Source organism: Rissa tridactyla, chromosome 2 (genome assembly GCF_028500815.1).
Source record: "Rissa tridactyla isolate bRisTri1 chromosome 2, bRisTri1.patW.cur.20221130, whole genome shotgun sequence".
Lineage (NCBI taxonomy): Eukaryota > Metazoa > Chordata > Aves > Charadriiformes > Laridae > Rissa > Rissa tridactyla.
The window spans coordinates 110,516,577-110,531,803 of NC_071467.1; the positions used below are offsets into that span (position 1 = coordinate 110,516,577).

Genomic DNA, 15,227 nt, shown 5'->3' on the forward strand with positions numbered 1-15,227 from the left:
CCAGAGCGTAAATCTGTGCTGTAATGTGAGGGACTAGAAACAGCAAGAGCAGCTATGTGGGCACATCACAGAATGCCAAGTCACCTCCCAAGTCAGTCGATCCCTTTCCTGCTACTGTAAGCCACAAAATCGTTTTCAGAAACATCTCCCTTCTCCCTGGATACATCCCACCTTAGTTTTTAAAGCTTTATTCAGAACAGAGATTCATAGCTGCTCACCAGCTCCGCTGTGGTACAGCGCAACTGGTGTGGGTTTTAGAAGCACCCGTAAGCCTGTGCCACGGAGGACAGCTGCCCGGCGTGGGGCTGAGCACTGGGGCTACGGAGTGTCTGGAGAGTGTCGCGCTGGGTGCTGAAGTATTGCACGAGGCTGTCTTGCGTCAGCCCAGGGTTGGGGCGAGGCAAACCTTGCAAAGACGAGACCACTTCCACTCTGGGTTGCTGCCTGAAGAGGACTTCCCATCAGTATTTTTACCCCTTAATCCAGGCTGCTCTTCCCTGGTTTTGCTGGAGGCTCAAAATGTCCCTAGTGACCTCTATGGGCAACTCGCTGAGGGGTCTCGTCACATTTGAATAATTTTGTTCCTCTTGGTGACTAGTTTTGAGTCCTGAGGGCCAAGTCAGGGCAGTAAGGAATGGGGTAGATGGTGCAGTGAAGGAAAGGGGCTGTCAGGGCAAGGAAAAAAAAAATAATTAAAAAAAAAATCAACCATTAATGAACTCTCATAAAATACCACTTTCCATCTCACTCCAGCCAGGCTTCGCCCACATGGTACCCTGGGCCAAAAGGTTTCCCAGTTTCCTGGGTTTTAGAGATTCTACAAGGCAACATATCTAAGGCCAAAAATGTGGGAAAAAAGCGCAACCTCTTATGCCGATTGAAAAGAGGAGAACCTTTCCCACTGTTGTTTTCCTGCGTCACCTTTTAAGAATGCTGGTTGCTTGGGTGACTCAGGGTGAAGTCAAACCCTGCCTTCTGCCGACCTCACCCAGGACACAATCCACCAACTTTCTTCTCTGCTTTTTCATGCTCATGAGCATTCACGTTCTCATGAAATAAACTAGTTAATCATCATTAACCATTATACCCTAGATCAATTTACTGACTCCACAACATCCCCAGCTCCTACCTACTGGGCCAGTTGGAGAACCCCATGCGTTTTCCCTTTGCGACTGCAGTACCACCAGAACCGATACGCCTGAGACATTTCTTTTATTCAAATATTAGACTGAGTGCAGTTAGCTGTGGTCAGTGCTGCAGCGCCTAGCTTTGTTTGTGAAACAACTGAGTGGTAGAATTTGCGACGCCGAGAAAAATCATTGAACATCTCCTTGCCTCAATGCATATTAATGGACCGATCTGTAGAGGATCTCAACCTACAGGCTCGTTATGGTTGTGGGAAGCTCTAGCACAGCGCAGGTCACCTCTGGATCACCATGCATTCTGGTAAGGAAAGGTGTTTGCTCATAAATATTTCAGAGCGCGAGTGGTTTTCCCTGGGGGTTGCAGCTGTAACACAGTACATTCTTTCAGCAGAGAGAGATTAATGTACGGCAGAACAGGCATGCTTGCATAGCCACGCACACGTTAGCCATTTGAAAAGCTTAGCAAAACTCTGAAATACGTTTAAAAAACCTAAAATATTAGGGTTTAAGTTAAAAGGGAGATGTTGCGTCGGACTGTAGGAGTGAGTGTCTATTTTGGAACATGCTTCACTGAGTCTTTAACATACATTTACATCTGCAGATAAAGTTACCAGTATCCGGAACAAAATCAGCGGGGTACCTCTATATTAACTCAGAGATGGACCACTCCCGTCAATGGTGCGTACTGGGAGAAACATATAGAGGCAGGGAGAGGAGCGGTGGGAGAAAAGAGTGGAACAGGATATTTGCTTTAGTCGTCCGTGTTGCTGAGATCATGCACACAAAGGAAGAGGAAATTCATGTCTGAAGGTCTTGTGAAAGGTTATTACCATCATTACGGCAGAAATGTAAATTAGTTGAGAAATATATTGAATTCATCCCTATGAATACAAACAGAACAACATGAGCCACTCATTTGTGCGAAATGTGTTCTACAAACTGTAGCTCAGTATGTATACAAATACCCTGAGCCAAGGTAACATATTGTCCCCTCCCACCCCTCCTCCCCAAGAAGGTGCAAGGCCATTGAACAGCAGTCCTAACTGTAGCTAATGTCATGGGTTGCAGTAGGGGAACAATCTTATATGTTACATCAAAGCCTATCAAGGCAAGCTAAAAACCATGCGGAATTTTTTTCAAGCTACCCAATAAACACAGTGTTTATAGTTAAAAGGGTGCTAGAACAGATATATTACAGTAGAAGGATGCTCTGACTCCACATCATATAGTGGCAGCTTTACATTTTTGTAATCCTGAAGCCTGAAAGCTTCTCTTGTCAAGGGTAAACTGGTTCCTAGAACTGAGCAAAGAATTACTACATGAATCTGAAGTCCGTCTTCCGTTGCAAAAGAGGAAATTTCATTAGAGGCAAACTTCCTCCTATGTACTTGTTCTCAGAGATTGTTAGGCACTTCTCTTAGCTCTATTTAGAAACCCAAAGCTACAACATTTTTGCTCAGCTGCCACCAGCCATATGGTAACATTTTATTCTCATAATTAGACGAGCACAACTTACTATATTTGTCTTCTGAACAGCTATTGGAAGTAAGGTGTAAAGTGATGGGAGGAAGGCACTGGGCTGGGACTTGAGAGGCTCAGGGCCAGACCTGGCCTCCTCCCTCGCGACCAGAGATACCCCTAGAGGTCCCCAGCCACCTTTCTTGCAAACCTCCTTGCTTCTCTGGGCACCTGGGCTCCGATCTCCTCACTCTTCCTCATCCCCTCTTCACAGATGGGGGGAAGTAGCAGTTCCCTCCCGTCTCACTGAGCTACTGTGAGGGTAACTGAAGATTGCAAGATGTTAAACTACAACAGTAATTGAAGCGCGTACATCTCTCTTGGAGCTTTGTTTTAAAATGAGCTCTCCACGCGTTTCCATCTGCAAGCTTAAGACGGAAAAAAAATAATAAGTGCATCTTCTGTAAAAGGGTTTGTGGCAGACAGATCTGTCAGCCTGAGCCATCTTGGCTTACACGTGGGGTCAGGGGCACAGCTCCACTCGGGGCTAGGCAGGACTTAGCGTCCTTGCACCCAGTCGAGAAACTAAGAGTAAAATGGCTTGTTCCCATCTGCTCCACAAAGAGGAGCTCCTGAAGTCCTGGAGAGAAATAACAAACCTGTAAGTGGGCCATCCTGGTGGCCCCTTGCAGTGGAGACCCGGGAGGCGACCAGACCCGATACAGAGACAGTAAAACGGCACCAGGAAGAAAACTCTCTGTGCAACAGTAGTTGAGGCTCCCAAGCCACTGCCATGCCTCAGACTCCGTGTGAGCAGTCTGTCCATCGGGGGTTATTTATTTATGTAGTTATTAAAAAAGAAGGCAGCTCAAGAGAAGGGAAATGGGAAGCGCCTGAGCTGGTTTGGACCTGGGAGGCAGAGTTCGCTCAGGTGCCGGCAGCGCAGGGACGGAGAGGGCACCCGGAGGCGAGGGTGGCCAAGGCACCAGTCCTGCAAGGTGACACTTGCCTGCCCCGAAGCCAGCAGAGGGAAGGGCCAAGACCCCAAGCCATGCCGAGGGGAGCAACTGGTTGCTCCTACAAGTCCTGTTTTAAGCGGGGCAGTTGCTTGTCCCGGGATGGATGGACGTGGAGGGCTGGCGAGGGAAAAGCCCTGCCACCGCACGGAGGTGCGGCAGCCTAATTACCTAATTGTATGTACTCGGCACCGACTCCAACAAAAGCAGGGCTGGCTGAGCGCCAGGAGCTTTTGAAAAAATCCTATCTTAGTAACCCTGAAATAATCGCCCTTCCCAGCTGGAAAAGCAGCACGAGGAGCCTCGCAGAAGTGGGTTTGGAGCAGAGCTTGGAGGAAGGAAAAAAGCTCCCCCTCAGCCTCCGACAAACGCGGTTTCCCCCTTCTCCTTTGAGTAACCATCTTCGTGCCCCGTCAGGGTTTGAGCAGTCACATTGAGTGATCACACAGTGTTCAAGCTCCTCCAAGCCAGGATAATTCCTTAGCAACACGGTCTGGCTCAAAGGCTGGAAAGGAGCGGAGGAAGGAATGCACCCGCAGGATGGAGAGGAAGAAAGGCACCGGGTCGGGGCCGGGGGGAGGAATGTCCTGTCTAAAAATAGCTGGCAGGATTTTATTTGGGTTGCAACAAATAGGAACATGCATCCCAGACCTTGAAATCTGGGCTGCGCTACGCTGGTAGGGAAAACAGCTTTCAGAAGCTGTCACTCGCCAACCAAGTTTTAAAACACTTGAGAGAATTTTTAAGAGCAACGAATGCGTGGAATGATTTGTTCCTCTGTTTCTACACCAACTTTACTACTATATTAGAAGCGATTGAAACAAGTTAAAAATCTCTTTTGGTTTGTGTCAGCTGGTGCCTTCAGGACGTCACCTTGAAACTGCGGGATGGTCAGAATATTCCAGTTTACCACTCCCCGGTGGAAAGCATCGCCGTGCAAGAAGGCTAAAAATCAAGGGCAGCTGCTTCTCCACCTCCCATTGAGCCGAAGGAGCCATTAATCGATTGCATCCCGCTGTGTCTGTGAATGTACACAGTTGTCACAAGTGGCAATTTCGCTTAAGTGGGTGCTCTCAAGACAGTTTTCCCTCCAAGACTGACCTCATTATTGTCATAATTGTAATTTCTTTCTTTTGCTGGTTTATTCACGTGTTCAGCAGAAGCCCGAAATAAATATCTTGCAAAAGACTTGCTGTTCCAGAGGAGTCATGTGTTATGCCCTGTGTGTGCTGGTATTATGAATTTGAAATAAACAAGCAAACTGCCAGGAAACGGAGCTTTTCTACAACTGCAGACTGAAGTCGGGACAGTTGGGCTGCTCTGTCCTGGCTAGAAGACCCAGTAAGCTTCTCAAAGCGGTTCCCTTGCTGCTTCGCTTTCCCCCCATTTCTCAACGAGGCCTTACCTAAAGCAGGAGGGACGAAGCAGCGAAGGTGAAGCTCAGCAGCAGCCCCCGCCACTGCTAATGAGTAACTCACATGATCAGGCAGATTTGGACCCTTGACAGTTATCGTTAAAAGGCTCGTGAGGTAGCAGAGGCCACTTACTGTAACTTAGGAATTACGGGAAGAGGCTCGCTACTGGCACTGCTCACGCTGAAGGTCAATATAAGAGAAGAAGCCCCCGTTTCACACCAGCACTGCCCGACACAAGTTTGGGAGATGACCTTCCCTCTCCCGCTTCTGCTCAGGGAGGCAAACACTCAGGAGGCACAGAACGGGTAAAATACTGCCACGGTTCAGTCAGACCGCAACAAGAGGGTTTTGGTGGGGGGGGGGAAGAAAAAAAAAAAAAAAGGCAGCTCAACCAACAGAGGCAGAGAATTGCCCGTCACCAGAAGCAAGTTGAGGAATAAGCAAAAACACCCACAATTCCCTCCTCAACCTGCACATTCTAACAAATTGCAAAGCCTGAGGCACAGTCTGAGATGGTGAAGAGACACAAGCAACTGTCCTGCCTTCACGCTGTGAAGAAACACGCAAGCCACTAACAACATTCAGAACAAGGGTACCTTGGATTTATTGTAAGAGAGCAGGTTAATCAAGATGCAGCCAGTGAAAGCCCAGAGCTTACACCACTCAATTCCCTCCCCCCTGCCCTGCCACCTCAACATCCAAATTTGAGTCCTAGAAATCCACCAAAGGCACAGGCAATGCAAAGCTTTTCCAGAGTTATTAGTATTAGATAGAAAAGGGAGAGCTGGAGCAAAAAATCGTTAAAGACTAGCGAGCATTTTCCTGCTGAACAATGACCCAGCTAACTGGGGCAGGCGGCTTTTGAACAAGTCCGAAGAGAAAATGCCAGAGCAAATGCAAGGAGATACTACAGGACCACAGCAAAAACATCTGTGACAAACTATTTTGGAAGGAAACACCACATACGAGCTTTAGTTTGGGATTCACAAAGAGCTGCCAGGATGAACAGCAGCTGTGAGAACTCATACAAGCCATATGAATGCCCACCATGCCCAGGGAAGGATTAGGATTAATCAAGGAGAGATATTGCATCCCAACTTTAAGGTTGAAATCGCTGCTATCTGTTTTCATAAGAGAACATACAAAATGTGCAATTTAAAAACACTAGCCTTGCACTACTGCAGCCCACACCTAGCAAGAAAACCACCTGGGAGATGCGAAGATCTCCTGGCCACCAGTGTCTCTGAGCTTGGTCAACTCTGGCTTTTGGTCATTGAAGAAGTTTGGTGAGGAATCAAAACAGTTGCCAAGGAAAAGCCAAATCAACCACTTCATATCCATCAATTCTCACTTCCCTGGCTGCAGCTTTGACTCGTTACCAATCTCCAAAGAAACTGTGGTGAGCAACCCCAGCCCATTCGGTCCCTTCCTCTGTGCTAGGGGTCTCTAGCACACACTGCCATAACCCCTGCCTTTTGTCACCACTGTGTGCTTAAGAAGCCTGGGACCTGCAGTGGCCACAAGGTGTACAAGTGTCCAAGAAACCTGGCCACAGCCAGCCCAGCCCGCAACACGACGCTCGTTCACCACCCTCCCGTCTCTTGAGCTGGCACGCACAATATCCCCGGTCTGGCTTCACAAATTGCTGCACCACACCACCGCCGCCTGCCTGCCTCTAACCCCGGTTATCCAAAGCCTGAGGGAGATGTCCCCACACAAACCCTACCAGCCATGCTGGAGATTTTATTACCTTGCTTGAAAGAAGCAGAGCTTGCGAAGAGGTTCCATCTCTCACTTTCACCCTAGAGACCGAGCAGAGCACCCCTTTAACTTTAGGCACTCCGGATCATCCTAACCAACCCACGGGTTCATCAAAGCTGTGAGAATGGGCAGTATCATCACCCCATACCAATATTTCTCTAAGTCAAATTCTTAAACCTGGAGAAGGGAGAAAGCAGTGGGTGGAGCTGGAAGCCGGCACATCACTGGAGCGGGGCAAGAGAAAAGCCCCATTCAAATCCCTACTTTTGTTTTACTACTTAATAGTAAGTAAACACAGAATTTCTTACCTTTTGACCTTGAAGAGCCTCAGAAGCCACTTCCTCTCTGTGTTTGTGCTCTTGTAAGGTGCACGCATTCAAAGGGAGGAAAGAAAGCAGCAAGGTGGTGCATTCAGTGAAGAGCTGCTTTGGCCACGTGGCTCACATTAAATACCCCACTGCCCACAGCGGCCGCTTTCAGAGGGGACACAGGTGCAGCCAGGAGAGCTGGAGCATGCCAGGGAAATGGGGAATCAAAAGGTCTCAAAACAACCAGCAGCTGCTGAAAGCCCAAATAACTTCAAGAGGGCACCTGGGCACCCCTCTGCCCCTTGCAGTCCTTTTCACTAAGGTATGCTGGAGCAGATTAGGTTGCATTTAATTTCATTAGGTCACTGAAGCACTAGTTAGTTGTAATTATATTGTGTTGCATATCACTAAATAACAGTCTGGGCAATCATTTCTTTTTTATGGAGAAAATATTAATCTTTCGATAAAAGAGCCTAAAAAAACAGTTAAACTCCTTTAGAAAGCCACTCTCTTCTGGTTAAGGTCAGGAGGAGCCTCTGGAGATGGTCTGGTCCAACGGCCTCACCCGCAGCAGGGTCAACTAGAGCAGATTGCCTGGGGCTGCGTCCGGTCAGGTTTTGAAGATGACCAAGGGTGGAGACTACACAACGTCTGGCCAAGCTGTACCAGTGTTCAACCATTCTCACAGTAAGAAAAAAAAAAGCTTTTTCTTGTGTTTAAACAGAATTTCCTGTATTTCAGTGTGTGCTCATTGCCTTTTGTCCTGCCACCGGGCATCGCTGAGAAGAACCTGGCTCCATCCTCTTTACTGTTCCCCCACATGTATTTATACACACTGGTAAGATCCCTCCCAAGCCTTTTTTTCTCCAGGCTGACAGTCCCAGGTCTCTTGGCCTTGTTGACAGGTGCTGCAATCTTTTAATCATCTTAATAATTTTCAGTATGTTAAATAATTTCTTTTAAATTGGCCTGAAAATGTGCGTAGTTCCTTCTCCAGTCGTCGGTGTGGTTAAAACAACCATCTTCATGACCTTTGCTAGGTTGCGTGTTTGTTTCTTATTCTCCAGTTTGATTTTAATAGCTTCTGCCAGGCAGTCATCACCCTCAAGCAAGCTATCAAACCAGCAGACTGTTCAGGGCAAGAACTTAATTTACAACTGAGGAACAACAAATATTGCTTAGCAGACTCTTACAATGCTTGCACCTATTTGAGCTGGACCTGACTAGCACACGGGGGCTATATAAAACCAGACGGTTTAAAAGCACTAGCTTCATAAAGGGTAAGCGGGCTGCTGCATTCCCTTTTGGGCATGTTTCTCCAGGTAGTAACACGGTTTTGTCCAACTGAGGGGCCTGGCAGGTCACTTCCTGGCTTGGGCTGATGTCTTGCCTCGCACAGGGAACTTGGTCATTTGGCTTCACATCGCATTTTAGAAATGAGGACGCATCCAGTTCTTTCCCGCCGTTCGCCTGCATCCTGTCTGCTCGTCAAAGCAAAATCACTTTCCTGCGTGTTTTCCATGCAAAAGTTGCGAGAAAGTCCCCTGCAGCACGGCGCAGGCGGTCCTGTAACACCAGTAGCGAGGGAGGCCTGTCACGTTCTTGGTGCTACTTTGGAAGACACATCACACCTGGCTAAACACCTCTGGTTCATTCTATGTACCACCCATTATAGAAAAATCATGTCATTTCGTGACCAACCTAACGCAGCTTCTGTTAATTGGCTTTCCTAGAAGGTTTAGAAGCGAGCACCTTTACTCAACAACTCGGTAGCCTTTGCCTCTCTCTGCTCGGTAAGGCCCATGACAAGAACTTCCACCCAGCAACCGGACCAGCTGGATCTCACAGGGAGCTACTGGAAGGTGGCAGTCGATAAGGTGATACCCCGACAGCTCAGGAGATTTTCCCGTGAGGATTCGTTGAAAGGCACCTTGTGTGATTCAGTCTGTGCGCTGGGATTACAAACTAATTGCAGAGACGGGGTACGCTGATTTCAACGCATCACCAGCTTAGCTGTGACTCTGATCGCACGAGCGAGCAAAGACTGAATGCAATTAAGTCCTCTGTGTTTACAGGAAAAAAAGATAATCCCTTCAAGTGGTTTAAGTTCCCTTCCCTCTCCTGATTCTGCAGGAACTGCTGTGGTCCTAACGCTCTGCTTCGCTTTGACAAATCCTAACCTTTTCTTAATTAAGAGAGATTTTTATCACACCCATATAGACTTAATTTTTCTTTTTTCTGTTTTATAAATCCAGGCTGTATATTTTTATGGAACCAAAAATATTTTACTTTTACAGAGCTGTACTGTTGTACAGGAACAATTAATGAAATGAAGCACTCTTAGAAGAAGAAACGCCTTTCCAGAGAAGAGGAAATACTTTTCTCACCCAGCATCTAGTCGATGCCCTGACTTTCCGCAGAGGAATTCACATCAGGCAAATAGCACGGTTCTGGACACGGTGCGCCTTGGAGGAGATATTAAAGTTTCACTGTTTCAAAGCACACATTTCGTCACGATTTGGTTAAAGCTGGCTTAGTGATGATTCACAGCTGTCCTACGTCGCACGCCATTCACTGGCACTTAAACACCCTTTTCCCAAGCCCACATCCTCAGGCAGGTCACTTCCCACCTGTTGGAATCTCAAATAACAGTCCTAAGTTTAATGGCAATATCTTTCTAGGTTTAGTATAACCCAAGGAAAAAAAAAAACCAGGAAGATTTACATAGATAATGTGACTGTATTTCTTAATCCCAGTGACAGCTTAATTCAACATCTGTAAATGCTGTATTGTGAAGACCTCTACGGTGCAAGCGTATCGCTTTAGAGGGGAAGAGATTATTGGTGCATTTGATATTTGCTGCACAAATTGAACAGATGTGTGAGTCAGAAAACACAAATATCGGTAATCCTGCTATATGGGTGTTGAGAAAAGTAACTTTACAGAAGTCCTTGGAGAAAAGCAAAGGTATTTGAACAGGAGACTCCATTTAACATATTACAGCCCAGGTGCAGCAATGTATTTCTAGCTAGTGATCGAAGCCAAGCATGAAGGCGAGCAGTCACCAGCCACAGGAGCGTTTAAGTCGCAGTAGTTTGCAATGCCACGCTGTACTTCAGCTTCACTATCGATCCCAGTTATCGTGCAGTCATCCTGCATCAGACAAACTAGCCTACATTTTGTAATTCTGTTTCAAATCCGTAATACTGTCTTGAAGAAAGATTACCGTTTCTTTTTTTAAAAAAAATAATTACTATGTTTTAAAGCGTTTCCCAATGCGTGAAGAACAAAAGACCCATCAGCTGTTCAGAAAACAATATTTCATTTATTGTAAAGTTCCTGAAACAGTAAACACCTTATCAGAAGTACAATGAACTGGCACTATTTCTTTAAAATGTTGAACTGTCTTCCAGGAACAGCACCTGGAATATTCAAGAGAGATTTTAAGCCACAGAATAACTTGGCGCAAGGCCCACCTTCCTCCCTGTCCCCTGCCAGCACCACCAGTGGAGAACAGACAGTTGATTTTTATTTGCATTTCCTACCTAACAGCTCTCAAGGTTCACCTGGCAGATCGCAAGCTGGAATTCAACCTTTCGTATTTAGGGACCCTCAAATGAAATATGTAAGAAATGAGACAAATCACAACGCAAATTCAGCTTTGGACAAATAAAAAATTATTTCGTAGAACTTTTAGTTTAATGACTATAAAATCTATAGCCTTTTGCTTAAAGAGGTGAACCTAGCAACAAGACAAGAGGAGGCCAGGCTTTGCTCTCAACTAGATGTTTGCTGTTTATTCCAACAACTGCAGCGGAAGCACAGGCCTGGACCCCCCCGCACCTGTAGATATAGTTCATGTCTCTTGCCTCAGAACCATAGAAACAACAATTCTCCAGCAATTTCTAACACCACCTGCACTTCCATTCCCTTCAGCTTCCTGCATTCAAGAATTCAAGCCACATTCCCAGTGTCAGGAAGGCAGCCAGCAGGTGCCCAGTCTGGAGAGCAGGGGCTGGGAGAGCATTCCCCACAAAGGACAAGGAGTTGATTCCTTCTCCGCAACCACCCCCTTTTCCCCCCACAAACACTTTAAGGCATAAGCAGCTTTATTTCCGATGAACAGTGTCTGTACCTGCAGTCCTCCGTATTCACGGAGCTGCGGAAAACCAGCTCTTCCTCGCAAGCTAGTGATTTGTTCCCAGTCTTAATGCGTTACTTCACCAGTAACTAAGCCTCTCAAAAAACCTTAACCCCCTTTCTGCCGCGTAGGGTAAGAATTCCTCATTTACAGCTTTACCCGCGCTTACAGTGGAACAGAAACAGCTCCAAGTGTGTGGCACTGGCTGAGAGTCCTCCAGTTAAACCTCAGAGAAAACTTTTCCTATTACAGGGCCAACCTAAGATGCCTCGTTTATAACTTACACCATTAAACTTTCACAACTTTATACAAATTCTTAATGATGTTAAAAAACACTGTACAAAACCACCTTAAGGCACAAAAAGTTAAACAGAAATGCAGCCCACTTGAAGAGTCAAAGCAGCCAATTCAAGAGAAACTGGCCTTGTAATAAGTACATAGTTCATTTATACATGTTAAGCTTGTCATGCAGTAAACATGGGACAAAATGTATGCTGCTCAGCATCTACTCTTTTTCTTTAGTACCCAGCCCCATCTGAGACGTGATCTGTCATTACAAATAAGAACTGAAACAGCTTATAGGTTCCTCGGATGATTTGCTTTGAGCAACCATGAGCTATTACACATTTCGGTATGCAGATACGGCAATATAAATTTGTTTCGTAAGGGTGGGATGTGAACACGCTTCAGCCTCAGTGTTTTGCTCAACTTTGTAAAAGCAAGGGAGTATGGATGTGGGAGAAAAATAAAAGCCAAAATGGCAGTGAGGGAAACCGGGAGAAATTTTTATCTTGTAGAAATGAGTTTCATAAGTTAATATCCCCCCCAAGCAAATCATCTTGGGCAAATGACTGAACAGTAAAAGAATGATGCCCATGAAGAGTACCGTCATGCTTAAAAACTCTGAAACAGATCAGCATTGTAGGTAGGGTCAAACACGCAGTAATGCAGCTACTGTCCACCTCCAGAATCTTTGAGCCAACAGAGAAGCGGTGTTAACTTCTACTAATGGCCAGCACTACGCAAGAAAGCCTTGCACAGTAGCCTCCCAGCAGCAGTCTGTAGGTCACTGTCTACAGGAAGGGGGGAAAAAAAACCAGCAAATGACTCCTTTCTCCAGAGTATGAAAGGCATCTCTGCATTACAATATAAACCACATCCAAACTCTGTTATTCATTTACATACTATTGGATGGTTTTGCTTATATGAAGGTCTTCAAGGAGTGAGAAGTTTCCCTACCTGCATCAATATTCAATATGTAATTCCATGGCGTGGGGGGGAAGAAGCCTGATAGAACGGTTTAATTCAGGTGCAATTTTTCTGATGTGGCTTCAAGTGAAGGCAACCAGACTGCTGGCAATAAAGCCTTATGGAAAAACAATCCCTGCCTGCCCCCCCAGTGTCACACTGCTGCTTTTCAGTTTTCTTTACGAGCGCTTTTTCTCCCACCCTTACAGCAATGCCAGTCAGATCACCCCCAGCACTGCTTGCGTTTTAAGCCATTTACCTTTTGTGTGAAAGAGGAACCGTTATATTAACAGAGCACTGAACTCCTGTTCACTCAAAAGATTAAGTGTTCTTGGTACATTTGGAATTAGGAAAAATCTGTAGCAACATGGAAAAAAAGGAAAAACTAGCTTAACAGTTTCTAGTCATTGTTTTATAGCAAGAAAACTTTTGTCAGGGTTTATTATAAAGGAACAGCATAAGGAAACCAAATAAATAGTTGAATAGTTAACAGTATGCAATATAATAGTACTAAACTTCAATGACATAAAAATTAAACTTTGGAACAGCATCAATATGAAAGATTCCTTAGAAAACTAGGACTCGGTCCAAGATCCTCAGACCTGTACATTGCAAAAACCAGTCAATTTTGATACCCAGTTGGTCCCAGCATTGTCCTCTGAGGGACCATGTCCTTTGAGAACTACGACCCACCCGTACGGCTCCCTAATCCCACTCTGCCCCATCATACACATGCTGTTTTTCCAAGCGCCTAAGGGAGAGTGATCGGGCAGCACGAGGTATGAGTTGTGCTTCATTGTTTCAGAGGAAGCAGCCGCTCCTTCCTCATCTGATAGCTGTATCGAACAAGGTTATGCAATTTAGCCTAAGGATGCTTCTTTCTTCCTTAAAGCAGCAGTTAGAGGAACAGAAAGAAGGCAGCAATGACCTCATGCTCCCAGTAAAACCCCAGCTGCGTTCCGGGGGGGGTGGGGTGGAATCGAGGGCTGATTTATCATGAGTTGGACAAACTGTCTGATCTAACGCGGTGAAGTCAGTGGCGAGAACTTGAACAGAGCTACATCAGGCCCTCTGTCATTTTCTTTGTTCCACTCATCAACACTGCGCAGTCACACTGAGCTGGATTCTCTTAGCACATGTCACCCAACACAGGAGGGGAAGGGAGTGATCTCTGCCGGCCCTCACGAGTCACTGACTTAAGCAAATTCATCACCCTCTGGAGCGGGGCTTAACTGTGCTCCCAAATAAAGAGGTATCACCACTGCAATCTGGAATTGTTCACCGAGACAGATTTCTTCACCCGTGGGACACACGCATCTCTTGCTAGAGAAGCGCAGCTTACCTGGGCTATACACCAGGCGAGTCTGGGTCTTTGTCATGATGTAAACTTAAAGAAATATATCCACAGTACAGCTTTGAAATCTGTATGTCAAACCAGTTGATCAAATTCTCCTCACACAATTTTTAGATCAGCAGATAGTTCCACTGAAGTCAGGAGTGCTAAAAGATGTTTGAAGAAAACCCAGCATTATATTTGCATTAAATGCCAAAATAGATCCTAAAATACTCCTCTTGACATCTGTCACTGAAACACTTCCAATGTCAACTTCTCCATAACACTGGAACAATTAACAAAAACTCTGCTATGAAGCAACAACAACAAAAAAAACAGAAATAAAAGATACAAACAAAAATAAGCTTTTATCTTTGTTAAATTCCCATCAGCCACTTGAAATCTTGTTTATTTGTTCCATGAAATTAAAAACTTGGCACATTTTCCTTGGATGCCATTTATCAACATTTTCTTTTATCTAGAACATTTATTGCATATCAGAAATTCACTTGGCTAGGATATTTTTGTTTAGTAGAAAACACTGCCCTCCAGTTATAGCTATGAAGCTCCACACAGTTCAGTAAATGAATTCTCCTGGTATTTCTTGCAGCAACGGTTCCTCAAATTTAAATCGTTTGGAAATGGCTTTCTGCTCAGTTACTTTTTCTTTTTCTGACTGCCTACATTGTCCCAGTGTGTATGAAGCCACTACAATTAGTTCTTCTGTCACTATCGATTCTTCCTCTTCATTTTTCTCAGCATCTACTGATTTTTCAAAGGCAGAATCTGCATCTTTCTGGGTGACATCACTGCTCTCCCCTCCTGTACTCTTATTCCAGACCCTGCAAGCAGGATTATCGCTTTGTTCTAACCATGGATGTTGAAGACATTCTTCAGCAGTTGCCCGGTCCCTGCAGAGGAAGGAAAGTGTTAAAATAAATGTCCAAATGAATTTGAAATCCAGTACCTTGCAAAAGAGATCCATACAAATTATTCCAAGGATATGACTGTATTAAAGACAGACTGATAGAACTTCTAAAAAATGTGCTGATAGCTACCTTCTACCAAAAAAGAGAGAAATGTTGGAGATGAACTGCCAACATTTAAAATAAAGGAGTTCATAGATCCTTAAGTATCACAGTTTACGCTCCCCTATTTCCAACTGACTTTCAAAGCTTATACAAATGATTTTTTTTTTCATATAGGAAAATTATCCAATCCTTACATTCTTAAAGAATTCCCATAGACAAGCAATAGGCAATTTCAATAGCTGACACACCCCATGAGGAACTGATGAAGTTCCACAGAAAACACCTCCTCTATTTTGAGACCTGGAATTTCCAATTCACTGCCCATTAAGAAAAGTATGCTAATGAACCAGAAAAGAGAAAGGTACTCTACC

At 45.2% G+C, this 15,227-nt stretch overlaps 2 protein-coding genes across 11 annotated transcripts in view; one reads left to right on the plus strand and one right to left on the minus strand.

The window, feature by feature from the left end:
* The window catches only part of LOC128905865 (cytochrome c oxidase assembly factor 1 homolog), a 53,389-nt gene extending 47,995 nt beyond the window's left edge, over positions 1 to 5,394 (plus strand). For 8 of the 10 annotated variants that reach the window (XM_054192454.1, XM_054192453.1, XM_054192452.1 and 5 more), the window contains 3 exons: positions 1,366 to 1,446; positions 1,747 to 1,823; positions 4,472 to 5,394. In XM_054192454.1, the coding sequence (XP_054048429.1) occupies positions 1,366 to 1,446; positions 1,747 to 1,823; positions 4,472 to 4,568 (255 nt within the window). In that variant the 3' untranslated portion in view covers positions 4,569 to 5,394. Of the gene's footprint in view, positions 1 to 753; positions 1,087 to 1,365; positions 1,447 to 1,746; positions 1,824 to 4,471 lie in introns of those variants that run through there. The other 2 variants (XM_054192461.1, XM_054192462.1) reach the window with 2 other exon arrangements.
* Positions 5,395 to 10,408: 5,014 nt separating this feature from the next.
* The window catches only part of STK17A (serine/threonine kinase 17a), a 28,808-nt gene continuing 23,989 nt past the window's right edge, over positions 10,409 to 15,227 (minus strand). Inside the window, exon 7 of the mRNA XM_054192446.1 lies at positions 10,409 to 14,736. Coding sequence (XP_054048421.1) covers positions 14,403 to 14,736 — 334 coding nt within the window. The 3' untranslated portion in view covers positions 10,409 to 14,402. The remainder of the gene's footprint in view (positions 14,737 to 15,227) is intronic.